This window comes from Microcaecilia unicolor, chromosome 6 (assembly GCF_901765095.1).
Source record: "Microcaecilia unicolor chromosome 6, aMicUni1.1, whole genome shotgun sequence".
NCBI classification, from domain to species: domain Eukaryota; kingdom Metazoa; phylum Chordata; class Amphibia; order Gymnophiona; family Siphonopidae; genus Microcaecilia; species Microcaecilia unicolor.
In genome coordinates, this window is record NC_044036.1 from 130875035 (window position 1) to 130902457 (window position 27423).

Consider the following 27423-nt stretch of genomic DNA (forward strand, 5'->3'; position numbering starts at 1 on the left):
ATCAATAATCTAATTTAAAACCTTTTAAGCAGGTTGAAAGCTTGAAGAAATGTTCTAATGTTGATCTCTCTCGGATATCAGGATGATTAAATATGAAAATCTTGACTCTTACAGTTCCCCTAGCCATAAATGAAGTTTGTAAGGTTCCTACACTGCATCCATTCTTTATCTGGGGCAGTGATGTAGCCACAAGTGACTGTTTTACTGGGGGGGTGGGGAGAGCAAAGGTTAACATGGGTGGGCAGTAGGCACTAAGGAACCCAAGGAGTGGAGGAGTAGCCTAATGATTAGTGCAGTACAATGCACAGTGAACTGGGTTCAAGTCCCACTCACACCTCCCTTTGACCCTGGGCAAGCCATTTAATATTGTCCTAGGCCCAAAAAACATAGATTGTGAACCCACTAGGGACCGAGAAAGTTCCTGCATATAATGTGCACAGCACTGCGTATGTTTAGTAGTACAATAAAATAATTAATAGTAGTCCTCTGACTCACTACCCTTTTCTCTTATCTCCCCACCTGCACCCCCACCAAAGTTCAAATACATTTACTGTAGCTGGTAGGGATCCCCAAGCCCCATCAGCTGACGAAATCTGGAGCCCAATCATCTTAGCAGTAAAGAAGGATGGCAGATGGCGGAAGCACATCGAGCAGATGTCTCCAGTACTGCCAGCCTGTTCAGTATGGTGGACCAGCACTGCCCAATGCTGATCTCACAAGACCCACATCAGGAAGTTCTTCCACAAAAACTGAACATGTTCATGGTGCCAGCATCAGTGATTTGAAATGCTGCTGCTGCTGACTGTCGAACTTTTTCACTTCTCAGCCAACGTGAGCTTTGTTTTTCTCCAACTGATGGGGCTTGGAGATCCCCACCAGCTACGCGATGGTACATGTGGCAGCTGGGGAGAGGGGTGCTGGGGGGGGGGGGGGGAGGTTGAGGCAAAAGTGGAGGAGCCCAGGCCTACCCGTGGCTACACCCTTGATAAGGGGAAAATGAATATAGTTTCTGCTGACTTTGACCTGGCTCTAGAAGTATTTCCACTTCCTCCTTTCCTGGTGGAAGGCAAGCATCTTTATCCTTCTGATATTGAAGGATTTATAAAGGGGCATAATCGAACGGAAACGTCTATCTCCATGGACGTTTATCTCCGAGAACGGGTCCGTGAAGGGGCGGACCGAACCGTATTTTCGAAAAACATGGACGTTTATCTTTTTTTGAGCTGGGCGTTTTTGTTTTTCAGTGATAATGGAAACCGAAAGCGCCCAGCTCAAAAATGAATAACTCCAAGACATTTATTCGTGGGAGGGGCCAGGATTCGTAGTGCACTGGTCCCCCTCACATGCCAGGACACCAACCGGGCACCCCAGGGGGCACTTCTACAAAAAAAAAAAATAAAAAAAAAGGTAAAACAGCTCCCAGGTGCATAGCACCCTTCCCTTGGGTGTTGAGCCCCCCAAATCCCCCTTAAAACCCACTGCCCACAAGTCTACACCATTACTATAGCCCTAAGGGGTGAAGGGGGCACCTACATGTGGGTACAGTGGGTTTGGGGGGCGGTTTGGAGGGCTCCCATTTACCAGCACAAGTGTAACAGGTAGGGGGGGGGGGGTGGGCCTGGGTCCACCTGCCTGAAGTCCACTGCACCCCCTAATAACTGCTCCAGTGACCTGCATACTGCTGCCAGGGAGGTGGGTATGACATTTGAGGGTGAAAATAAAAGTTGTGAAACGGCATATTTTGTGGTGGGAGGGGGTTTGTGACCACTGGGGGAGTCAGGGGAGGTCATCCCCAATTCCCTCTAGTGGTCATCTGGTCATTTAGGGCACTTTTTGGGGCCATGTTCGTGGAAAAACAGGGTCCAGGAAAAGTGCCCTAAATTCTCGCTAAAAATGCATATTTTTTTTCCATTATTGGCGAAAGGCACCCATCTCTGATCGTCCGATAACCACACCCCAGTTCTGCCTTCACCACGCCTTCGACATACCCCCATCAACTTTGTCTGCATCCGCGATGGAGTGCAGTTGAAAACGTCCAAATTCGGCTTTCGATTATACCGCTTTATTCGTTTTTGTGAGATAAACGTCTATCTCCTGATTTGGGTCACAATATAGGCATTTTTCTATTTCGATTATAAGCAGGATAGTGTTCAAAAATGAGTGGTTTCTGCTTCCCCAGCCTCATACCAGACTAACAGGAAGTGACAAGCTGAGTGTTGTCTTGGAGTTACAGGGGTGTGGAAGCAGAACTTGGATCTTCTGAAATACAACATGGCAAAAAAATCCAAATATTCCTGAATGAGACGTAAGGGGCATCCGACTGACTAAAAATACCCCCCATTGGCCTTATGTCATCCGCTCACAATAAGGCCTAAGCCTGGATTTTTCCGTATATGTATAAAAACAAAACACTGGAAAGGCAGCATTGATTGAAGGATTCTTGTTTACTCGCAGTGAAAGACTAATGGTTAGAGCAATGGGCTCATGTTGACGCTCTTTGTGACATTGGGCAAGTCTGTTATCCTTCACTGTCTCGGACACATATTCAGCCCATGGTGCTCAGCAGTTTTAAAGCCACTGACAGCTTGTGGACTGAGTTACATCTGGATATGCAATAGTGGACCATGTCCTGGCACTGAATATCCTGGATATGACCCAGAAGTTATATGGGCAATGGCTGCTATTCAGTGTCGGTATTTGCTACCTAATCAGACCAAGACAGGACTGTTTCCTGTGTGGTTCTTTCTGCTCAGTGAGGTATGCAGGAACCAGCCCACGTGTCTTTCAGGTCTGCCCTGACTCTGCTCCCGGAGATATTCAGTGGCACTGCATGGTTAAGGGCCGATGAACTTTCCCTCTCCTTTTGAATATCTGTTCCTTAGATTGTAAGCCCTCTGGCCACAGGGAAATACCAACAGTAACGGAATGTAACTTGCCTTAAGCTACTACTGACAAGGCCTGAATGAACTAAATCCAAATCCCCTTCATCCTTTCTCTTCCCCTCTGGATCTCTCTTGTTCTTTTCAACAGTAAACCCTATACATTGCTTTGCAGAGTTCCTGGAGTGAGGGCCGTAAGTGTGAAGACAGAGAGAGTCTGTCAGCATGAGGGAATGGCTTCTTCAATCCTTGCTGAATTAATCAGACTACAATGTGGGCTCATTATCCTCTTTGATGATTGAGTGCATCGGTGCCATTAAAGTAAAATTTTTCTTGTCTCTGTCATACTAAGAATGTATGCATGGAGAGAAGGATTGAAGACTTCAGTCCCTACAGCTCAGCTACTGTCAGGATCCACACCATCTTCCCCGATCTTAACTGCCTCTTCTGGCCCCTCACTCACAAGCACCCTTCCTTCAGTCCAAACTACATATGTACACAGTTAAACTTTGCACAGCACTCTTTGATCAAGTTCCGTCTTACTTAGTTTTGCAATTCCAAACAGCACTGCTTCCTTCCTTTCCTAAACATGATGATCATCACAAGCTTAAACACAAGATCGTTTCTCATTATGGAAAACTGATCGTATCTACCTCAAACTGAAGGATCCTAAATCACCTGCTTCTACCCTTGGTAATTGCAAACCTATTGCCCAACTCCTGTATACATTGAAAGTCACAGAATGGATCATCTTGAATCAATTGGAAGACTACCTCAAAAAAATGAATACTTTTTATGCGAATCATACTGGTTTTAGGAAGGCATACAGTACTGAAATAGCTCTCTTAGAAATGACTACTTTCATGGATCAAGCTTTAGATCAAGATCCCAACTCCATCTCACTGGCCCTATCCTCTGGTTTTGATCTAGTGGACCACATTCTCTTACTACATAGATTACAAGATATAGGCATAGCCAAAATGCTCTTGATTGCTTTTGCTCTTATCTGACAGATCTAACACTGTTTGCTTGCTCAACATATCAGATCCTTACCCCCTCACATGTGGCATTCCACAGAGATCCATTGTCACCCCAACTCTTTTCATTATCTTCATGTCCCCCTTATTAATCCTCATTCAGTCTCTAGGCTTAACACCTTTGAGTCTCAACTGTAACTGCCTTGAAGAGAGCACCACTCTCAATCAGGATCTGGCCCACATAGCAGACTAGTTATCAGCATATAAACTCAAATTGTACCCAGATAAGACTCGAGGACTACTCATATGGCACAGGGAATGTCCATCCCTTGGAGCCCGTATCCTTCTGGCTGGGACACCAATCATCTTTACATACTCTGTCAAATCCATGAGTTTATATCTGCATATTGCCAAAACCATCAAGTGCTGTTTCTATAGATTAACAGAAACAAAAAAGCACACAGGGGCCTTCAAGACTGGGACAATGAAAGGAAATTTATTCAAAGGATGACCCGACAAGGGCCGGGTTTCAGTGAAGGTCCGTCTGCATCAGGGGTCAAGAACGTCCCAAGTTTCTTGTTGTGCCTTGCAGAATAATAGTTAATACCTGCTAATATTGCCAGTTTCCTAGTAGGTGTCTGCACAATCACAGAGAGAAAAGACGCTATCTAGATGCTAGATAAACTGGAGAATGCCATCGGATTTTGGCGGTAATTTTTACCTGACACACAATTGCTTAGCATTTGACCATGCTACTCCTGTTCTCCAGGAGGAACACTGGCTGCCAGTGTTCCACTGGATCATGCATAAACACCTTTATCTATCACATCTCCTATTGTCATATTGTCCTTTCAGAGTTCTTTGCTCCTCGTGAAATAACTTTCTCGTAATCCCCTCTTTTCGTGCTATCTGTTTTGATTTCATTTGATCTAGAATCTTCAGTGTGGGTGGGTCTCGCTCTCTGGAATGTACTTCCCCTCTCCCTTCATTTCAAAGAATCATTCACTCAGTTTAAAGTAGGTGTAAAAACTTTTCTTTTGAAGGACGCTTATCACCCCTGATCCCTATACTTTACCATCACCTGGTAGGGGGTCTCAGGCAGCACCACCAGCAGTTAATTTCTGTTTCCTCTTTCCTACTTTAACGATGCAGGTTCCATTCCTTCCTTCCTTCATGTATTGCAGCATAATGTTAACTGCTCTGAAACGTTCCTCAGAGAGCGGTCTATCAAATTATAATAAACTTGAAACTAGATGGTATTGGAAGTAACTAGATTATAGTGTCAGAAAACAGAGGTGTTTGAACTGAGCTCATTAGCATACATGAATAATGAATTCTTACTGAAATATGTGTGTAACATTTCAATTCAGTTGCTGTGCATTAGAACGTGAGAATTGCCATAATGGGTCAGACCAATGGTTTATAGACTTTACCTACAACTTGTCCAAACCTTTATTTATGTCCATCTACACTAATTGCTTTTACCACATCCTTTGGGAATGAGCTGAGCAGGAACAGGTAGTTAAAAGTGTGAGCCTTGCTAGCTCCTGATCCACCATCAGTCCTAGCTGATCCACCTGTGCTTCCAAAGAAGAAATCTGGTAAAATCTTGAAGGCGTGGATGCAGTTTAGGGATGTAGAGCAGCACTTCCCAAACTTTCCTCCTGTGGGGCCTCATTTTAGTGGTTGAAAATTTATTTGACCCTGATGGCAACAAAAGCAAATTATTACACAAAAAAACCCAGAATAAGCAGCACATTTTCAATGATTCATATAGAGTTAATAACATATAAATATGTAAATCTCTGCTCTTTAAAGTAATTATGTGACATGCTTACCAGGCCTGAGACACTTGGAATTGCAAATTTCACACAACATCCCAAGCTCCTTATGGTGCAGAACAGATGCTGAGCCATCTAATTAGGCTGCCTCTCTCTTTAGGTGAAAACTGTGGTAGGTGGCTACAGTTGTTGTGAGGTTGGGGTCTGAGTGAGTGGATTTGGGTGTATGGGGTGACTGAGTGTGTGATTGCCTTGGTTGTGAGTAACGGTATGTGATGAGTATATGTGCATTCATATATGTATGTGAGTGACTGAGTGGATTTAGATGGGTGGGCATCTCAGTGTGCGCATGTGATTGAATGTGTAATAAGTGATCGGGTGTGAGGAATGAGTCATTTCCTTTCTTCCCCACCTTCTCTATCCCTACAGACATTGATTGAGCAGGAAGATGATATGGTCTGAAGTCTCCCTGTTGTCTTCTGTGTACTCTCATGTTTTCTTTTCCTTTCTCTCCTCTGTCCTCTAACCTTCTTATCAACCACAGCCTCAGGACTCCCATCTAGTCTCAACCACACCCTATCCCTAGTTCATTTCCTTTCTCTCACACTCAAGTTCATTCCTTCAGGCTAATTCCAATGCTATCATTCTCTTCTCCCCAGGCTCATCTCTCCAGACACATCTCCTCTTTCTCAATCACCACCACAGTCTCATTTTCCTCTCTTTTGTTACTTCTTTGTATTCCTGAGACTCATTCACTCCACTCACCAGCTCATTTCTTCTCTCTTACACCGCAGGCTCAACCAACTCATCCACTCTTCCCTCCACTTCTCCCCTCCCCCTCAACTCACTGCTTCTGTCTTCCCAGCCAGGCTTGCTCGTTCATCAGTTACCCTATATGTTCCTTCTTCCTCACCCTCACTCTTCACTTCTGGTAGGCTCATTCTCTCACTATATCCTGCCAAAGTCATGGCAGATGAGGTCATCGGCATAGTTTTAATGATGGAGGAAAAGTTACAGGGTTCCCAGCAAAGCTTGGAGTGTATTAATCTGAGGGCACATGGTTACAAACTGAGTTTCAAAGTGGGGCATTTATCACACACATTTTCCTAGTTTCAATACACACATCACTCCGAGGTCTCCATATTAACATCTTGGCACATAGAGTCTACAGACTTATAGTGACATTGAAATCCTTATCAGTACACAGAGCCATAAATGGAATGGAGGAGTGGCCTAGTGGTTAGAGTGGTGGACTTTGATCCTGGGGAACTGGGTTCAATTCCCACTGCAGGCACAGGCAGCTCCTTGTGACTCTGGGCAAGTCACTTAACCCTCCATTGCCCCAGATACAAATAAGTACCTGTATATAATATGTAAGCCGCATTGAGCTTGCTATGAGTGGGAAAGCGTGGGGTACAAATGTAATAAAATAAATAAATAAAACCTTTCCATTACAGTTCTCTTTCTCTGCCACAGAATTGCTGCACACATAGACAGACATGGTTTAATGGGACAGAGTCAGCATGGATTCAGCCAAGGGAAGTTTTGCCTCATCAATTTACTTCATTTCTTTGAAGGCAAGAATAAACATGTGGCTAAAGGTGAGCCGATTGATGTAGTGTATCTAGATTTTCAGAAAGCTTTTGACAAAGTCCCTTTTGAAAGACTCTTTAGGAAATTAGAAAGACGTGGGACAGGAGGCAGGGTTCTGTTGTGGATTAGGAAATGATTAATGGATAGAAAATAGAGGGTAGGGTTAAATGGAGGAGGGTGAATAGTACAGTGCCACAGGGATCTGTACTGGGACTGGTGTTATTTAACATATTTATAAACTAGTAAAAAAGGCCCGTTTCTGACACAAATGAAACGGGCGCTAGCAAGGTTTTCCTCGGAGTGTGTATGTTTGGGAGAGTGTATGTGAGAGTGACTGTTTGAGAGTCAGAGTGAAAGTGTGAGTGTGTGAGAGAGAGAGTGAGTCTCTCCCTGAGCCCTGCCCTCCCAATCCATGGCCATCCATGTTTCTCTGTCACCTGCCCCCTCCATTCATCCCTATCCTGCATTTCCCCTCTCTGCCTGAGGCCTGCCCTGCAATCCATATCCATCCATGCCCATCTGTCCCCTCCATTCATCCCTATCCGGCAATTCCCCTCTCCCTGAGTCCTGCCCTTCCAATCCATGCCCATCCATGCTCCTCTGTCACCTGGCCCCTCCATTTATCCCTATCCAGCAATTGCCCTCTCTCCCTTAGGCCTGCCCTGCAATCCATATCCATCCATGCCCATCTGTCCCCTCTATTCATCCCTATCCAGCAATTTCCCTCTCTCCCTGAGTCCTGCCCTCCCAATCCATGCCCATCCATGCTCCTCTGTCCCCTGCCCCCTCCATTCATCCATTTCCAGCAATTCCCCTCTCTCCATGGGCACTGCCCCCTCCATTCATCCCTATCCAGCATTTCCCCTCTCTGCCTGAGGCCTGCCCTGCAATCCATATCCATCCATGCCCATCTGTCCCCTCCATTCATCCCTATCCAGCAATTCCCCTCTCCCTGAGTCCTGCCCTTCCAATCCATGCCCATCCATGCTCCTCTGTCACCTGGCCCCTCCATTCATCCCTATCCAGCAATTGCCCTCTCTGCCTGAGGCCTGCCCTGCAATCCATATCCATCCATGCCCATCTGTCCCCTCTATTCATCCCTATCCAGCAATTTCCCTCTCTCCCTGAGTCCTGCCCTCCCAATCCATGCCCATCCATGCTCCTCTGTCCCTTGCCCCCTCCATTCATCCCTTTTCAGCAATTTCCCTCTTTCCCTGAGCCCTGCCCTCCCAATCCATGCTCCTCTGTCCCCTGCTGCCTCCATTCATCCTTTTCCAGCAAGTCCCCTCTCTCTCTTCCATGGCCCCCCCTCGCATCCATGCTCCTCTCTCTCCCATGTCCCAGCCTGGCCCGCCCTCTTCTCCCCCTCCCCCTTCGCATCCATGCATCCGTTTTTTGTTTTTTTTATTCTTTTTAACTTTACCTCCGTGGCGTTTCCTGCAGCGAAGCGTCAGGGAAGGAGGCGGCGCTCCCGACGTCTAGCTTTCCCTTCGCTGTGTTGGCGGAACACAGTGAAAGGAAGGCTAGACGTCGGGAGTGCCGCCTCCTTCCCTGACGCTTCGCTTCCGGATTTGTTTGTTTAGACGCGAGGGCGGGGCAGAGACGGCTGGGTGGCTTCACACCACGAACGCCACGAACCCTACAGCCAGGGACTCACGTCAGATGGCTTCAGAACGTTGTCCTCATTAGAACGTTCACGGTGCGTTTTATTATATTAGATGATCTGGAAATCGTAACAAGTGAGGTGATTATATTTGCAGATAACTGGGAAAAACTGCAGGACGACCTTGGGAAATTAGAAGACTAGGCATCCAAATAACAGATGAAATTTAATGTTGACAAATGCAAAGTAATGTACATTGGGAAGAAAAATCCAGGTTACAGTTACTTGATGCTGGGGTGCCCCTTAGGAGTCAGCACCCAAGAATACGATACAGGTGTCATCAGGGACAATGTGTTGAAATATTCTGCCTAGTGTGAGGCGGAGACCAAAAAAGCAAACAGGGATGCTAGGAATTATTAGAAAAGGGATGCAAAATAAGACCAGGAATACTATAATGCCTCTGTATTGCTCCATGGTTTTATTTCACCTTGAGTATTGAGTGCAGTTCTGGTCACCGTATCTCAAAAGCAATATAGCGGAATTGGAAAAGGTTCAAAGAAGGGTTACCAAAATGATAAAGGGGATGGAAGTCCTCCCATATGAGGAAAGGCTAAAGAGGTTAGGGTTCATAAACTTGTAAAAGAGACGGCTGAGGAGGGATATGATTGAGGTCTACAAAGTCCTCAGTGGTGTAGAACAGGTGAAAGTGAATTGATTTTTACTCTTTCAAAAAGTACAAAGACCAGGGGACACTCAATGAAATTACATAGTAATAATTTTAAAACAAATAGGAGGAAATATTTTTTTCACTCAATTAATAGTTAAGCTTTCAAACTTGTTGTTGAAGCACATAGTTACAACGATTAGCATATCTGGGTTTAGAAAAGATTTGGACAAGTTTCTGGAGGAAAAGTTCATAGTCTGATGTTGAGATAGACATGAGAGAAGCTACTGCTTGAACAACTATTTCAAATTCAACTGGTAAAAACACACAGTGTTACTCTTACAATTAATAATCAGAACAGTCCGTGGATAACATTCTTCTAATCTGGAAGAAAAAAGCTTTAGAACCAGGTCTGGAGTTCACTACTACTGCCAGACTTTTGACGGGTGGTAACCTTATAGGCTGAAAAAAAAATCATTCCAATTACTTTAATATAGTCCACTATTTTAGTAAGTCTTAAACAAACTGGTGCACTTATCTGTGAATCCAAAAGGAAACGTAAAGTGGGGTTTCACCTACTGCTTGCCCTGGATTGGTTACATGGAATGTTGCTACTATTTGGGATTCTACCAGGTACTTGTGACCTGGTTTGGCTACTGTTGGAAGCAGGATACTGGGCTAGATGGACCATTGGTCTAACCCAGTATGACTATTCTTATGTTCTTAAATCTTTCTTACACCGCTCCAAAAAAATCCTTTGACACCTATTGCCTGATTGAATCCTTTAGGCAGGTAAAGGTGGCTACCCCTCTCCAAAATGTTGAGTTGCAGCACTCCTGAAGAAAGTCTCCATTCAATGTTGCATCAACCAACCAACCGACCAACCAACCAACCCATAGCAGCTAGCTCTGAGGGTGCCAGTGGGTGCTGAGCATCCTCAATATTGAGCAACATCTTTTATATTGTCCAGGGTGGGGCAATGTTTATTGTGTTTAGCACTTCCTACCATTTAAAAAACCTATGAACCAATCAAAATAAGAATATGGCCATTTAGGATGGACTTTGGAATGCAAACTCTTCAAGTTTTTAGCTACTTATTTATTTATTTGTTTGTTTGTTACATTTGTATCCCACATTTTCCCACCGATTCCGGTGTGAACAAGTACAATGTGGTGTTGTGGTATGATGAAGATCATATGGCAGGGCCACAGTAAGAATCATCGAGCAGAAGAGTAGAGATATGTTCATTATATGTTTTAGTTTTTCTTGTGTAGTCGAGGTCAGACATTTAAGTTGGATCGGGAGGGTATGCCTTTTTAAACAGGGTGGTTTTTAGTATTTTCTGGAAGTTTAAGTGGTCGTACGTCGTTTTCATGGCTTTTGGTAGCGCGTTCCACAGTTGTGTGCTTATGTAGGAAAAGCTGGATGCATAGGTAGATTTGTATTTAAGACCTTTACAGCTTGGGTAGTGTAGATTTAGATGTGTTCGTGTTGAAGCAGATGCGTTTCTAGTTGGTAGGTCGATTAAGTCTGTCATGTAACCAGGCGCTTCGCCATAGATAATTTTGTGAACCATGGTGCAGATTTTGAAGGCAATGCGTTCTTTGATTGGGAGCCAATGTAGTTTTTCGTGGGCGGGGGGGGGGGGGGGGGGGTTTGCACTTTCAAATCGCGTTTTTCCAAATATGAGCCTAGCTGCCATGTTTTGAGCTGTCTGAAGTTTCTTTAAGGTTTGTTCTTTGCATCCTGCATAGATTCCATTGCAGTAATCTAAGTGGCTTATTACCATTGATTGTATCAGGTTGCGAAATGTTTCCCTCAGGAAGAATTGTTTCACGCGTTTGAGTTTCCACATTGCATGGAACATTTTCTTTGTAGTGGATTTTGCATGGCGCTCCAGTGTTAGGTTATGGTCCACTATAACGCTGAGAATTTCCAGGCTGTCTGAAATAGGGAGGGTGTAATCTGGAATGTTGATAGTTGTGGGGTTGTCTGTGTTGTGCTGGGATGTGAGGATGAGATAATGTGTTTTTTCTTTATTGAGTTTTAGTTGAAATGCATTTGCCCATGTATCCATGATGTTCAAGCTTAGCTTGATTTTGTTGGTGATTTCTGTCAGATTGGTTTTGTAAGGAATGTATATCATGACATCGTCTGCGTAGATGAAAGGGTTAAGGTCTTGATTGGATAGGGACTTGGCTAGTGGGGTCATCATTAGGTTGAAGAGGGTTGATGATAACGATGATCCTTGTGGTACTCCACAATCAGATTTCCACGGTGATGATATATTTGAGTTTGATTTTACTTGATATGTTCTGGTAGATAGGAAACCCTTGATCCAGCTGAGTATGTTTCCACTAATCCCGAACTTGTCTAGTAGGCTTGTTAATATATTGTGGTTTACCATGTCGAAAGCGCTCAACATGTCGAATTGGAGGAGGAGGATGTTTTCGCCTAATGCTATTTCTTGTTTGAATTTGGCTAGGAGAGTGAGTAGTACTGTTTCAGTGCTATGAAGGGGGTGAAATCCTGACTGTGATACGTGTAGTATTGAGAATTTGCTTATGTAGTCTGTAAGTTGTTTGGTTACCATGCTTTCCATCAGTTTGACTACGAACGGGATAGACGCTACTGGTCGGTAGTTGGTGATTTCATTTGTTTTTTTTCTTGGGATCTTTTGGTATTGGAGTGAGTAGAATATTACCATTTTCCTTGGGGAAGATACCTTGTTGGAGCAGGTAGTTTTGATGGGATGTAAGGTCTGTTATGAAGCGATCCGGGGCAGTTTTCAGTAGGTAACTGGGACATGTGTCTAGTTTGCAGTGGGAATTGGAGAATTTTCTGATTGCCTGGGTGACTGTTTCGGTGGTCAAGAGGGCGAAGTTTGACCAGCTTCGGTCAGCCGGGTATTCGCCAAAGGTTGGGTCCAGCTCATCAAGGAAGTTATCTTAAAGATAACAAGTTAGTCTTAGTCTGAATATCTGCCACCATTTACTATGTTACTATGTAAATCTGAGGAGCTCATCAGATCAGACCTGGTTCAAGTCAAGTTCAGTTTCTGAGGACATTTTTGTTTCCTCTCTATGACCCTCCTCATGTTTTGATAATATCCACCAGGGATCTGTAGCCCAGGCAACAGCTACCAACAAGATGAGACAAGCTGGACCACTATAGAAGATAACATCCATTAATTTGAGACCAGTCCAGAGGAGCATCTCATCTTATTCTTAAACTCCTTTTGGTGCTTCTTGACTCCCTCACTCTACTGAAACAGTGGCAGCTTATCATTCATTCTTTCTCATGTTGCTTCCTTTGCTCTACGCATATTACAATAATAAAAAGTTTGCAAAATGCAATTTCCATAAACTAATACTGTGCTGAGACTTCATGCAGGTCATCAATAACCATTATAGCAATGATTCCACTTTTCCATCTCAATCAGATCATGTAGTAAAATCTTAAATTAAATCTTGAGAACAGGAACTGGTTTGATTGCATAAATTCTTTATTGCTGATTGCACATGACAGGCAGACAGTGGAAAGCAAATCTTCGTTAACGACTTCAGCCACACCAGGATTATACTAATCACTGTGCTCTGATTGGACAACCAGTGTCATAGGTACTTTCTGCAGTCAGGATCTGATACTCTGCAGATTTACTGACACTATAATTGGCTTTCTGACAGCAGTGGCTCTCAACCAAGCCAGTCAGGTCTTTAGGATACTCCCACTGAATATGCATGGAAGATTTGCATATAATAAAGGCAGTTTATGCAAATCTCTCTCATGCATATTCAATGTGGCTATCCTGAAAACTTAACTGACTAGGTGTGTCGTGAGGACTGTGTTGAGAACCTCTGGTCTACATACAACCTGTACATTTAGCCATGAACTGGAGTTCCTGTGTAGGGGTCTCCTACATAATGCTGAGTATAGAGTCTCTGCCATGGTGCTGGAGTGGGGGGGGGGGGGGGGGGGAGGGGACTGTGTTGTGTTATATATACTCTACTGCTGGAAGCCCTTTGTTGTATTGTGCATGAGTGACTGCTGTCTTGGTGCTAAACTCAGAGTAACAGCTCGATAGTGTGTTTTCAGTTGAATAGTGAGAATGTATGTTCATTTTTTTTATTGTGCCCCAGGATACTAAGAAGAGAAAACCCCAGGAGGAGACTCTCTCAGAGAATGGCTTCAGCTTTTATATGGAGTCACTTTCTCAATTTTGCTCAGTGCATTTTCACACTCTCCCAAGAGACATCAACTTTCCATTCTTTCCTTTTGTGCTTAACCACTGTACCTTCCGTGTCACATCACAGTAGAATAATCAGTTCATACAGCTTATGGTTACAGGTGGATGGTATTCAGGGTAGTATCTAACCTCCTGTGCATGGGGAGGGGGCAATGAAGGGTCTGGTCTTCAGAGACTGGTGGCTATGTCTCCACAGTGTTCAGAGATGGAATATCAGTGCAAAAAGCCAAAGAAAAGAAAGAAAAAAAGCTCCAAAGAATTTCCCCTTTAAAATATACCACTGCATAGTGCAGTTATAGTCCTGTTCTGCCCAGCCCAAGTGGGACAGAACCTGACCAGGATGACCAATCAAATATGAACATGTGAACAGAGCCTGTACAGAACAGAAAGAGGAATGTTTCTCTCCTTCAGTTACTAAATGATAAGGGAGGGTGAAGATCTCTGGCTGTGGCAGGAGGATTCAGAGACAAAGCAGTGTAAACATGGGCATGTCAGATAATGAGGCCAAGGTAAGGCCTTGAATACTATTACTACTACTATGGATACTATTATACCTATGAAGAGGCCTTAGAAAGCCTAATCCACAGTTATGTGGGCCTTATTTCTACTGACAAAAACAGGTTTGTACTATTCTGCATCATTGGCAAATAAAAAAGGATTGTCACCTAATGGCCGGATAAGTGTGACTAAAGGAATACGATAACTGTGGGACACCATTGGGAAGGAATTGTGCTAAGGATAAAGTGGAATTGACAAGGACTGTATGGGGCCCTTTTACTAAAGCTTAGCACATGCTAACGGAATTAGTGTATGCTAAATACTAAGAAGCCAATTTTATACCTAGGGGCTTCCTAACATTTAGCGAACATTACTCACATACTAAACTTTAGTAAAAGTAATGAGGTAAACCAATTCAGAACAGCACCATCTATTCTAATATCATTCAACCAAGAATGCCCAAGTTGATGTCAACCAGGTGAAAAATGGCAGACAAATCTAGTAAAATGTGAATTGGATAGAAAGGGGCCACGATCAGGATTTTTGATCATAAAGGAAGGGAAAGGGTCAAGAATGAATGTGGCTGAACTCATAAAGGTAATAGTAACCTTTGTAAGATAAAAAAGTGAAATGCTATTTAAAAAAAAAAAAAAACTCCAGGAACTGCAATGGAAACCAAAATCTTGAGAGGTGATATCTTTACCATTTAAAGCACTACATGTTGGTGTGTCATCCTATTTATCAAACCATACAATTGTCAACACAACTTCTCGTACACTTTGATCTCTGAATGACCATAGACTGGTACTGCCAGGCCCCTCCTTTGTACAATATGAATCAACATTGCCACAGTGCTTTCTTCATTCTTGCTCCAGCATTAGGGAACAGTCTTCTCTTTTCTCACCAAGCTGAATTGTCTTACCAGAAATGTAAGGTGTTATTGAAAACTCACTTATTTAGCAAAGTCTTTAGCAATTTCTTTGCGGACTAGATGTTGGGAGTTGCCATCATGGGAGTGATCTGGTGAACCTTCTTGATTTAAAGTGATCATGATGCTCCTCTACCTTTCCTGTTTGATATATGGTGTTCCTCTCTTTTCTTTTAATTACATTTTTAGATTGTACACTACCTAGTGTTGTGTGTCAAATAAGGAGGCCGAGAAAGTCCAGATAAATGATAAACCACTTGCAAGGACACAGTTTAGAATAATAGGGAAGAACAAACATTTTCATTCCTATCAGAATTAGTAGGTGTATTCGGATAGTATGTTAAGTTTAATTACCTTTGTTACAAAAAATTTAGCAAATGTCGGGTGAAAGAGAAGCGAGGGTCCAGAAAGAAGAGATGTCAAATTTTGTCAACAGATTAAAAAAACATTTTTGATGGATTCTCACAATGTTTTGAATAGTAGTTATGACTGTGGTTACTTCTCCCTGCTACCGTGGTCTTTTTCTCTTGTGACCATGGTCACACTTTCCTGTGATTGTGGCCCCCCCTTTTAAGCATAGTATCTCCCCCTTTTGACTGTAGTCACTCCTTCCCATGACTGTGGTCTGTCCCCCTTGTAAATGTGGTTACCCCTTCTTATGACTGTGACCTCTCCTCCTTGTAACCATGGACTCTCTGTCCTGTGATTGTAGTTCTTCTCTCTTGTGTCCATGGTATCTTCTCCCTATGACTATGGTCTCTCCCTTGTAAACAAGTCCTGTGATTGTGATCCCTCCCCCTTATGTGACCATTGCCTGTCCTCATGGTGACTGTGTACTCTCATTTCTATGACTGTGGTTTCTTCCCTTGTGACCATGGTTTCTCCCTCTTATGAGTATAGTCCTTTCCACTTGTGACCGTGGTCTCTCTCCCTTGTTACCATGCTCTGACATTCTTTTGACTCTGGCGTGTTTCCCATGTGACCATGATCTGATATTCCTGCGACTCTGGTGTCCCTCCCTTGTGATCATGGTCACTCCTCCCTCTGAATACAGTCCCTTCACCTTATGAGCATAATCTGTCTCCCCTATGAGCATAGTCCCTTCCCTTTATGACTGTGGTGTCTCATTTCTGTCCCTCTAGTGTCTCTGCCTTGTGACTGTGGTTATTTCTCCCTGTCATCATGTTCTATCTCCCTTGTAACCATGCTCACTCTTTCCTGTGATTGTGGTGTCTTCTCCTTGTGACTAGGGTATTTTCCCCCTTGTGACCACAGTCTCTTCCCCTTGTGACCATTGACATTTTCCCTGTGACCATGGGTTTTCCCCTTTGCGACCTATAGTATTTTCCCTTTGTGAATATTGTCACAAATTTCAGTGACTGTGGTCCCTTCCCCTTATGACTATTATCTCTCCATCCCATGACTGTAGTCTCTGTCCTCTCTGTTACTTTGATCCCTCCTTTCTAAGACCATGTGGGTTTCTTCTTCCTTTGACTCTGGTCTCTCTCCCTTGTGATTGTTGTCTCTTCTACCTGTGAATGTGGTCTCTATCCCTTATGTTAACATGGTCCCTCTTTATTGTGAGTGTGGCCTCCTTCCTGTTACCATGGCCTCTTATTTCTTTAACTCGGGTCTCTCTCCCTTGTGACCATTGTCTCTTCTTCCTGTGACTGTGGTCTCTACCCCCTCTGTTTTGGTGGTCTCTTCTCCCTTTGACTCTGGTCTCCCTCCCTTGTGACCATTGTCTCTTCTCCCTGTGACTGTGGTCTCTACCCCCTCTGTTTTGGTGGTCTCTTCTCCCTTTGACTCTGGTCTCCCTCCCTTGTGACCATTGTCTCTTCTACCTGTGACTGTGGTCTCTACCCCCTCTGTTTTGGTGGTCTCTTCTTTCTTTGACTCTGGTCTCTCTCCCTTGTGACCATTGTCTCTCCTCACTGTACTGTTGTGTCTCTCTTACAGGTGGGCTGTGTATTGCCCAGTCATTGAAGATCCCAAAGGAGCACACAAGTGGAGACTTTGATAAAATTATCAAGCAGCTCCTGACCACGCCCAACGCCAGGGGCATTGTCCTGTTTGCTAATGATGAGGATATAAGGTCAGTCGTAGCCATTTAATCAGTTTATTTTCTCCATGATTATCTACAGCTTTTTCTTTCTTCTATTCTTGATAGTCTGTCTTTAGTACAATAATACAAATCAGAATTAAACCTTAACATCTCTACATATAGAACTCAATTCTGTATATGACTCTGAAAAATCGGCACTGATAAAATTTTGTGCTAAGTGCTATTTTACAAACAGTGCTCAGAGTTGGGCGCCATTTGTAGAATAGCGCTTGTTGCTAGGATCTGTGCCCAGTTTTAGGCATAAGGATTTACACCAAGTAAAATTTGATGCAAATTTTCACACTTAAATTATGTGTAGATCTCCCTTATTCTATAAAACTACGTATAATTTCCAGGAATGCCCCCAATCTACCCAATGCCCCTCCCATGGCCATGTCCCCTTTGGAACCATGCATAAATTTTACGTGCAGATCCCGATTGCCTAAAAATGTGCATGCAAATTTTAATCAATGCCAGATAGTGCCGATAATTGATTATTAGCACCCAATTATCAGCATTAATTGGCTTGTCATTCAGTTATATTGCACACAGAAATTGGGCACACGCCCAACTTCTGCACACAATTTGTTGCACCGTATATAGAATTAGGCCGATAATGTGCATAGTTAAAAGTGATGTTGAGGTTTTAACATTAGAACATTAAGAGTAACCATACTGGGGAATGGTCCAACTAGCCCAGTATTCTGTTTCCAACAGTGGCCGATCAAGGTCACAAGTACCTGGCAGAAAACCAATTAGTAGCAACATTCCATGCAGAATCTCAGAGTAGCAAGGTTCAAAATCCTCAAGACTACCATGATTCCAAAATCCCAAAGAGTAGCAAGATTGCAAAATCCTTAAAAATAGCAAGATTCTGTAATCTCAAAGAATAACAACATTCCATGCTACTGATCCCTGGGCAAGCAGTGGCTTCCTCCATTTCTATCCTATCGAGTTTTCCACCAGGAACTTGTCTAAACCTTTTTTTAAACCCAGATATCCTAACTGCTATTACCACATCCTCCAGCAGCGAGTTCCAGAGCTTAACTATTCTTTGAATTTTCCCCCTATTCATTTTAAAATTATTTCCATGTAATTTCATTGAGTGTCCCCTAGTTTTCAAACTTTTTGAAAGAATAAACAATTGACTCACATTAACCTGTTCTGCATCATTCAGGATTTTGTAGACCTCTATCATATCCCCCCTCAGCCATCTTTTTTTGAAGCTGAAGAGCCCTAAACTCTTTAGCCTTTCCTCATATGACAGGAGTTCCATTTCCTTAATCATATGAGGAAAGGCTTAAGAACTTAGGCCCTTTCAGCTTGGAAAATGGTTGACTAAGAGAGGATATGATAGAGGTCTAAAAAATACTGAGTAATGTAGAATAGGTAAATGTGAATTGATTGTTTATTGTTTCAAAATATTCTCCTTCTTATGAGAGCTGTGGCTGTATAATTCTGCTTGGAGCCCTGGCTGTGGGATAAAGATGCCCATGGAAGAACAAGAGATGTTGTTTGCTAGATAACATGAAGTCATAGGACTGAAAGATGTTTCAAAGGCAGGTGCTCTGGACTGGAGAGCCTTGAAACCAGTAGGAGCCTAAGAGGTGGGGAGTAGAGGGTCAGGGGGCCAGAGTATTCAGGTCAAGTTTGGCAAGTGGATGAGGAATAAGATTGCTTAGCTGACACGGAGCCTAAAGAAAGAGGGATGGGAATTTCTGGGCTGGGGTGATGGGGCTGGGTTTCGAGAGAAAGGCACACAGTAATAGCATGAATAGTTCATAGTTCACTTATATTTACTATACCGCAAATAATACAAATATCTAAGAGGAAGAAAGAGGGAAGAAAGAAAAGGAGGCATAGATTATATTTGTCTGTAAAAAGGGTGGGGAAAAGGCTATAGGGGATCAAATTAAAGTAATATACGAGAGGTGGGGGTGGGGAGTGGACGGTGGGTGATGCTGGATTCTGGAGAATCTCACTGGGTGTTAGCTAGTACCTGCTACATAAACTTCATGACCCAGCAGTCCATTAATAACATTTCACACAAATGTAAATTTAGAGAGCCAGGTATTTACTCTCATGAAACTGCAACAAATTTAATTCAAGATGCAGGTTCTACAGGAAGCAAACTCCAAATCACAGGTGCATTTCATTGAAAAGTGCTACGTCTGATCGTTACCAGCTTTACTGCTGAGACCCAGGTACTCGGTGAGGTGGGTGGGGTGACACCTACATCAGCTGTAAAGGAACAGTGGGGACAGTTTTGTACAAACCAGGGAAGGACCCCTTCCTTGTGCTGCTGGGTCAGCTGTACCAACTGACCCCCCCCCCCGCCCCCCCCAGAACCTCTACTTCTGATGGTAATACGCATACTGAATACACTCCAGGGAATTATGTGACAAAAGAAAATCAACAGGATGCACCAAAATATTAGAAAAGTATTTGCAGTATCTGGAAATCTATGAAGGTATTTTAACACTTGTTTCTCAGTCAGCCCTAAGTCCCCAGTCCAGCATCCTCCTGTTGGCCATGTGATGTTCAGCAGCACTGTAGCAGAAATCCTGTGGTTACTGGAAACCACAAAATGATTTGCCTGCTGTTGTTTTGTTGTTGTTGTTGTTGATAGGTTGCCAAATGGCCACTCGGCTTCAGAATTTTTGACCTTTAATCTATTGTTGAAGTACCAAACATTTTTGGAATATGTATTATCTGTACATAATAGTTAAAGCAGCACTTATCTCTCCATTGCCTCAGGTACAAATTTAGTCTGCAAGCCCTCCAGGTACAGGAAAATACCTGCTATACCTGAATATAATTCACCTTGAGGTACTACTGAGGAAGATGTGAGCTAATTCCAAATCTAAAATCATGGGCCAGGCATATTGAGAAGTAAAACAATACCTTACCAAAGTCACTCAATACCTATAAGGCAATTCTACCATACCATAATAGCACTAACATCCAGGAGCCACAAAAGGGCCTACCATTGCAGTAGATAATAGCTCAATACACCTATTGGGAAAACTAAGCAAGCCAGATTAGTACAGATTAATCCTGCACAGACATTCAGTGCTAACAGAATACCTGCAGCATATTGATAGACCCTCACCAAGTACAAAATAGATAACCACAAACTAAACATAAAAATATGTCGACAAAAATTAAATGGAACGCCAAGAAGCCAGATTGTGCATACAATACATTACAAGAGAAAAACTATCCATTTCTCATTTTTCTCTCTCCTCCTGTCTTCTTTACTTCCTCCACTACATCCATCCTCACTGTCTCTCCCTCCCCCACTATCTAGCATCTCCTCTTTTTCTCTCTCCTCCCTGCCATCAAGCACCTCCTCTCTGTTTCTTCCTCTACCATCTAGCATTTCCTCTCTCTCTTCCCCCCCCCCCACCACTAACCAGCATTGTCACATTTCTCTCTCTCTCTTCTCCCCTACCCAGCATCACCCAATATCTTACTTTCCTCCCACCATCCAGTATGGCCCCATCTCTCTTTTACTTTCTTTCTCTCTCTCTCTTCCCCCCCATCCAGCATTGCACTGACTCTTTGTTTATCTCTTCCCCCCCTTCCAGAGTTTATCTGTCTTTCTCTGTTCCTCCCACCCCAGTATTGCCCTGTCTCTCTCTGTGTCTCTGCCAGGAAAGATGCATGGGATCATTTTCTTGCATGTGCCACTGCTAGCTCTGCTGGTCCTGCCCCTCCGTCACATGAAGTTTAGGTCAGAGGGAGTGGGACTAGCAGAGCGAACAGCGGCACATACAGGGAAATGGTCCTGCACATATTTCCTGTTCTATATCACTCTGCCACCAATGCAGACTCAAGAAGACAGCAGGGCCCAAAGGAGGTGGCAGTGAGAGGGGGGGGGGGGGGGGGGGCAGGTTGTGGCTGCTGTTGGGGTTGGGAAGGCTTAGCTTCCCCAAGTCTTTTATATGGGGCACCTGTGTGCTGAGAACAGTGGCCGAGAAGATCTCAGTATCGTAACCGGCTGACGTCATGGTGTACATGTGCTCGGAAGTTGGGACAGATCAATGAAAGGGAGGCTGCAGAGTTGTTCTTTTTCATGTAAACTTGTCAGGTGGGATAAAGCAATGAACTTGCTGTGTCATTCTTTGGAATGCATTGAAAGAAAGATGAAGAAAGAAAACAGAATATCAGGTGATAACTTCAGTTGTAAAATAAACTGAGCCTACGGTCTGAGAATCAGTTCTTTTATAGCAGAAACTCAGGGTATGTTCACTTAAGGTCAATTCAGTCGAATAATTGATATTCCTTAATTGATTATTTCAGCTCAAAAGAAAATACAGCCCAAGCTTGGTATTCTGTTTCATCTCTAGAGTAACCAAGTGGGGAATACAAATAACGTACATCAGTAAATCCAAATGTCACACAGCAGCTAAAGGTTTTCATATACAGTGACTTACCTTAATGTTCTGTTACTGCACATTCTCCACTGTTGATGCACTTGTCAGTATAAATTTACCCGTGGATTTGATGTTCTTTCTTCAGACAGATTCTCGCTGCAGTAAAACGTGCCGGGCAGGTGGGTCACTTCCTTTGGGTGGGATCAGATAGCTGGGGGTCCAAGCTGAACCCATTAAGTGTGTATGAAGAGGTAGCCGAAGGAGCGATCACCATTCTGCCCAAGAGAGCGACAATTGAAGGTAAGTGTAGCGTTCCCATTCCTTCTGCTACGAGCCGGGCTGAAACTTTAGCTGCCAGACCCATTTTCGGCAGAGACTGGGAACTGTGTACATGATAGAGCCTGATATGGAGATAACTGGGGTAATAGTCAAAAGATTTATACATGTGAAGACCACATGTGTGTGAAGATGTATGGAAAAGCTGCACTTTTGTGGTTAAGTGTATATCTACATGCTTAATTGTGCAAAAGGACTAAATGCTATTTTGTAAGGGTGCGTGTAAGTGACTGCAAGTGGAGGAGTTTGGGTGTGACACGGGAGGAGCATGGGTGGAGCATTGGAGGGGCATGGGAGGAGCATAGATAGGGCATGGGAGGAGCATGGGTGGAGCATGGGTGGGGCATGGGAGGAGCATAGGTGGGGCATGGGAGGAGCATGGGTGGAGCATTGGAGGGCATGGGTGGAGCATGGGTGGAGCATGGGTGGAGCATGGAAGAAGCATGGGTGGAGCATTGGAGGGGCATGGGAGAAGCATGGGTGGAGCATTGGAGGGGCATGGAAGGAACATGGGTGGGGCATGGGAAAAGCATGGGTGGAGCATTGGAGGGCATGGGTGGAGCATTGGAGGGGCATGGGAGAAGCATGGGTGGAGCATTGGAGGGCATGGGTGGAGCATTGGAGGGGCATGGGAGGAACATGGGTGAGGCATGGGAAAAGCATGGGTGGAGCATTGGAGGGCATGGGTGGAGCATTGGAGGGGCATGGGAGGAGCATGGGAGGGGCATGGGAAAAGCATGGGTGGAGCATTGGATGGGCATGGGAGAAGCATGGGCAGGGCTCCCAGTTACAAGCGTAGTTTACAAAATACTCCTTTTCAGTGATCACAGTTGCACCAGGTCAGTGGCTGGTGTAAGCTCAGATATATAAATGTGAGGTACACTAATGCCAGTATTGTAGAATGGAATCTGGGCCAGTTGCCATTATAGAATAAGATCTTTCCATGCGGCATTGAGGCTCCTAGAAGGAGAGACCCAGTTATACATTTGGCCCCTTAGTGGCCAGTTTCAAATATATACGTTTGCGTTCTGTGCATTTTCAGTAGCACTGTCTGGTCAGTGATGCCGGAGGCAATTCTAGAACCAAGCACTAAGTGTTAAGCGGGTAGCGCTGAGCATAGATGTCATTCTAGAAAACTAGTTTAAACCTAAAGCTATGCGCAGTGTTAGGTGCAGTCATGCCAGGTAAATTGCAGGCATGAGTTCCCCTAAACACTACAGATTACACATGTAGCTTACATGATTCTGTAACTTATGCATACTTATGCATGTCTGTAGGAGACATGCCCATGTCCTGCCCATGCACCGCCCATGTCATGTCAATGCCTCACTCTTGCTCGGCCCATGCACTGCCCATGTCATGCCAATGCCTCACTCTTGCTGTGCCCGTGTCATACCAATGCCTCACTCTTGCTCTGCCCATGCACTGCCCATGTCATGTCAATGCCTCACTCTTGCTCGGTCCATGCACTGCCCATGTCCCATCAATGCCTCACTCTTGCTCTGCCCATGCACCGCCCATGTCCCATCAATGCCTCACTCTTGCTCTGCCCATGCACCGCCCATGTCCCACTCATGTACCATCCATGTCCTGCCCATGTCCCATCCATGAGCTGCCCATGTAAACCCCCTTGCAGTGACAGACTAATGACCCTACACACTATTTTACAGAATAGGGCACATGTATGAAAATGACAATTATCTAGCATGGAGGTGCATATGGCACATGTAACTCCATGCCTGTGTTGTAGAATTGTCCTTTACATGGGTGAGGTTGAGGCACAGTTAGGACAGGTCCACTGTATAGCTGGCTGCGGTACCTGCCTTCCCATATCTTTAGCACTGAATCTCTATATTTTTAAACATGTTGACTCAAGCACCTGCTCCTGAAAACTGAGCGGAATAAGTTTATAGTTCTAAGGCGTGGACTGAAGGAAGAGCTTGGGGGACGTGTGCCTTAATTCCATTCCTCAAACAGCAGCTTGCAGGTGTCTGGCTTGACTCTTGTTTACTCAAGAGAGATCTTACCATATGTTCTTCAATTTTTCAGTTTATATTTAGTAAATGAAATGACGGTGTTTTATTCAGCAGGCTGCTTCGTGAGAGTATTGCTGTTTGATCTCTGATGCTCATAGGAGCCGACTCTATGGCTGCTTGAGCACCCTCAGTATTGAGAAAAGTCCTTGTATGTGGCCAGGGAGGGGTTATTTCCACTGGGCTTTGCACCTCCAATAATTTTGAAAAGTTGGCTCCTATGGTACTTCTGAAGACAGTGTAAAGCAGTGGTACTGAGGAGACTCACTCTGGCCCCTGTCCTCCGAGGAGCAGTGACTCTCTTTTATTCGTATGCCAGGGATGTGCTTTCAGTAGACTGGATTTGGTTCCTTAGAGCACTTTGAAGAATGTGGTGGCTTTTTTTACAAAGCTGCATTAAATACTCTTTAACAGGGACCCACCCGTGCTAAGGTCTACTGTCATTTCAAACCAGCCCACACTAAACTGCATAATAACGCATGTAGGGGACAGGAACTGGCTGTACTTGGTTAGTCCTGTACTGTGACTTCAAGGAAGCTGCTGCAGTGCCACTTCTTCCTCCTGATTCTCCTTTGTCGATGTGCCCTTCCCCCCCCCCCACCATGATCACATCTCCTGATCCTCTCAGCCCCCATTACAGCTCCTGAAAAGGTTGATGACATCCCCCAATAATGCTCATCCCTCTTTTACAAAATTGACCTTATAAGGAGGGCTGACCCCCTAATGGTAAAACTGTGAGACTACAGCTAGGGGTTAGTGGGTGCCATTTTGCACCTGGAGTCAGATGGAGTGGGAATGAAGGGGGTCCACACCCGTCACTACCAGGGAAGGCTCTCAGGTAAATCCCCAGGGTTATGGCAGGTCCAGGAGGATTGTGTTTTCCACCTGTGGGTGGGGCTTGGGTCTTATCAGGGGATGTGATTGGGTGGGGCTGGGCTTTATTGCGAGTTGTGATCGGGTAGGGTGTGGGGAGGAGGTGTGTTACTGCACAGATGGGCAGCATTTGTATGTATTTATTTTTCTTCATGACTGGGTCTGCACCAGTTTCCCTGCAGTGGTAGATTTCATGGGCTGTGTAATAAATGCAGGGCAGATTCTCACAAACCCCCTGCATCTACCGCACAGGATTTACACTTACTGTCCACTAGTTTTTGCAGTGAACACTCTAAATCGATTTAGCAAGTATTAACCTATGAAATAATGTGTTTAGGTGGATTAGCATATGCTAAAATGTTTGACACATGTTAAATTATTTTATAGATGAAAGTGTGAAACAAGCCAAAAACATGTCCAATAATAGGGAGAAAAAGCCAGTGGGACCAAATCTTTTTGTCCCGTTTCCATCCCTGGTATGTTTTATTTTAATTTATTTGCCTGTCAAAATTACACACTTGCAGCACTGCTGTGGAATTGATAAGTAATAGTAGGTCTGGGGTAGCGATTGTGGATTGCATAAGCCAAGTGTGTTAAGCAGGGCTCAGCTGGGGGCTTAAGTGTGGGAGCCCTGTTTCAGGCTGTAGTACTGGGGAGAGCTCAGCTCAGGGCACTCAGGGTTGTCCCAAACCTTTGCTCTTCTGTTTTCAAAAAAGGATTCAAATCCCTTGCACTTCCCATCAGGACATGCAGTTTTGGAAGTCCTGATTGGCTGACACACTGACAGGAGGAGAAACTTTAAAACAAAAGTTTTTAAAAATCCCGTCAGATCTGCACTTCTTCTCTGCCACCCCTTCCCAAACCCAACATCCCAAAATTAACTCTGGTGACTGGAAGGCACCGCCATTTCGGATGATGTTGGTGCTGGAGGCAGGAGGGAGTGGTCTCTGATCTTGCCTTTTCACTATTTAAACTGGGGGGGGGGGGGGCACTTTACTACTACAACTTGTCTTTTCTATAGTGTTACTAGGCGACGCAGTGCTGAATACCAAACACTTATGAGACAGTAGGACAAGGGGGCATGCGATGAAGCTGCAGTGTGGTAAATTTTAAATGAATTGGAGGAAATATTTCTTCACTCAACGCATAGTTAAACTCTGGAACTCGCTGCCGGAAAACGTGGTTAAGGCGGTTAACTTGGCGGACTTCAAAAAAGGGTTGGACGGCTTCCTGGAGGAAAAAGCCATAAAATGTTATTGAATGGACGAGGGAATACAGTATTTCTAGGATGGGCGGGACAAATTGCTTGTTCTTTTGGCCGCTGTCGGTGACAGGGTGCTGGGTTCGATGGACCCTTGGTCTGTCCCAGCATGGTGATGCTTACGTACTTTTGTACTTATTCTGGGAATGATTAAAACAGACCTGAGTACTGGACAGGTGAACACAGTTCAAGCACTTCTGTTGCATTTCTGTCGATTTAAATAGTGCGGCACTCAGCTCTAAGGCAAAGCTTTGCAATGGGATTAGCTGCCATGCAAAACCTCTTTCTGCTTCAGGCTCAAACCACTTGAACCCCTTAAGTGGCCTCACGAGGGGTCAGCTCTGTGTGTATGTTAATATATGCATGAATAATATCTCTAGTAAAGTTACTCAGGATGGGAAGATCACATGTTTAGTACAGGCATGTTAGAGATGGAGTATGGGAAGAGTCGCAATATTTGAGCAGGCTTAATGTCCGTGCCTTAAATCTAGACACGATTTCTGCACGATATTTTACATACATACATGTCTTTATAAGATAGCCTGAAAGTAGGCTTCTTTTTGAACTATTAACCTAGTTGCCCTGTTTTCAATGTATCTTCCTAAGATCTAATGAGCTCTTTGTCATGTTTGGTCTGGACGCTCGTGAAGTCACAGCTATGATGTAAATGTTTGTGCCTAGAGCTGACTGTTACTAGTGATTCTGCAGTGAATTAAAAGATGCTGGGATAGTGTTTCTATAGTAATTCTGCAGCGGCATATCTCGGCACACGGATGCCATCGTAGAGTTGCTGCTCAGTGCACAGCCCAGAGACAGAATTAGCCTATATGCCCGATTGTGTTTATAGCTCTGTTACTGTGTATTTTGGTAAACCAGCTTATCAAAGAATATATATATATATAGATCCCCAAACTAACCCCTGGTAATAATCACAGTAATAGATTACAAAGAAACAGAGTTTAATATGAAGGAGACTAAAGTAGTGAAAGGGTTGAGCCAGAAAATCTGTACAATGATGTTCATTGTACAGATTTTCTGGCTCAACCCTTTCACTGTTTTAGTCTCCTTCATATTAAACTCTGGTTCTTTGTAATCTATTGCTGTGTATTTTGGGGCACCTGGGGAGAGTCAGATAAGTGGGAGGTTTATCCTGATTCATATCCGCATCCCTCGGTCTTTTTGGCATGCGCTTTGTATGCCTGTCGAAGCTTTTTACATATTACTCATCTAGGGGCAATTTCTCTGAATGGGTTACTTTTGTGCATGAC

The 27423-nt window shown here is 44.1% G+C and overlaps 1 protein-coding gene across 1 annotated transcript in view; it reads left to right on the forward strand.

Annotated features, from left to right (window-relative positions):
• GRM7 (glutamate metabotropic receptor 7) overlaps window positions 1-27423 on the forward strand; it is a 387933-nt gene that overhangs the window by 150524 nt on the left and 209986 nt on the right. Inside the window, exons 3-4 of the mRNA XM_030207271.1 lie at window positions 17129-17264; window positions 21798-21952. Of these exons, the coding sequence (XP_030063131.1) occupies window positions 17129-17264; window positions 21798-21952 (291 nt within the window). The remainder of the gene's footprint in view (window positions 1-17128; window positions 17265-21797; window positions 21953-27423) is intronic.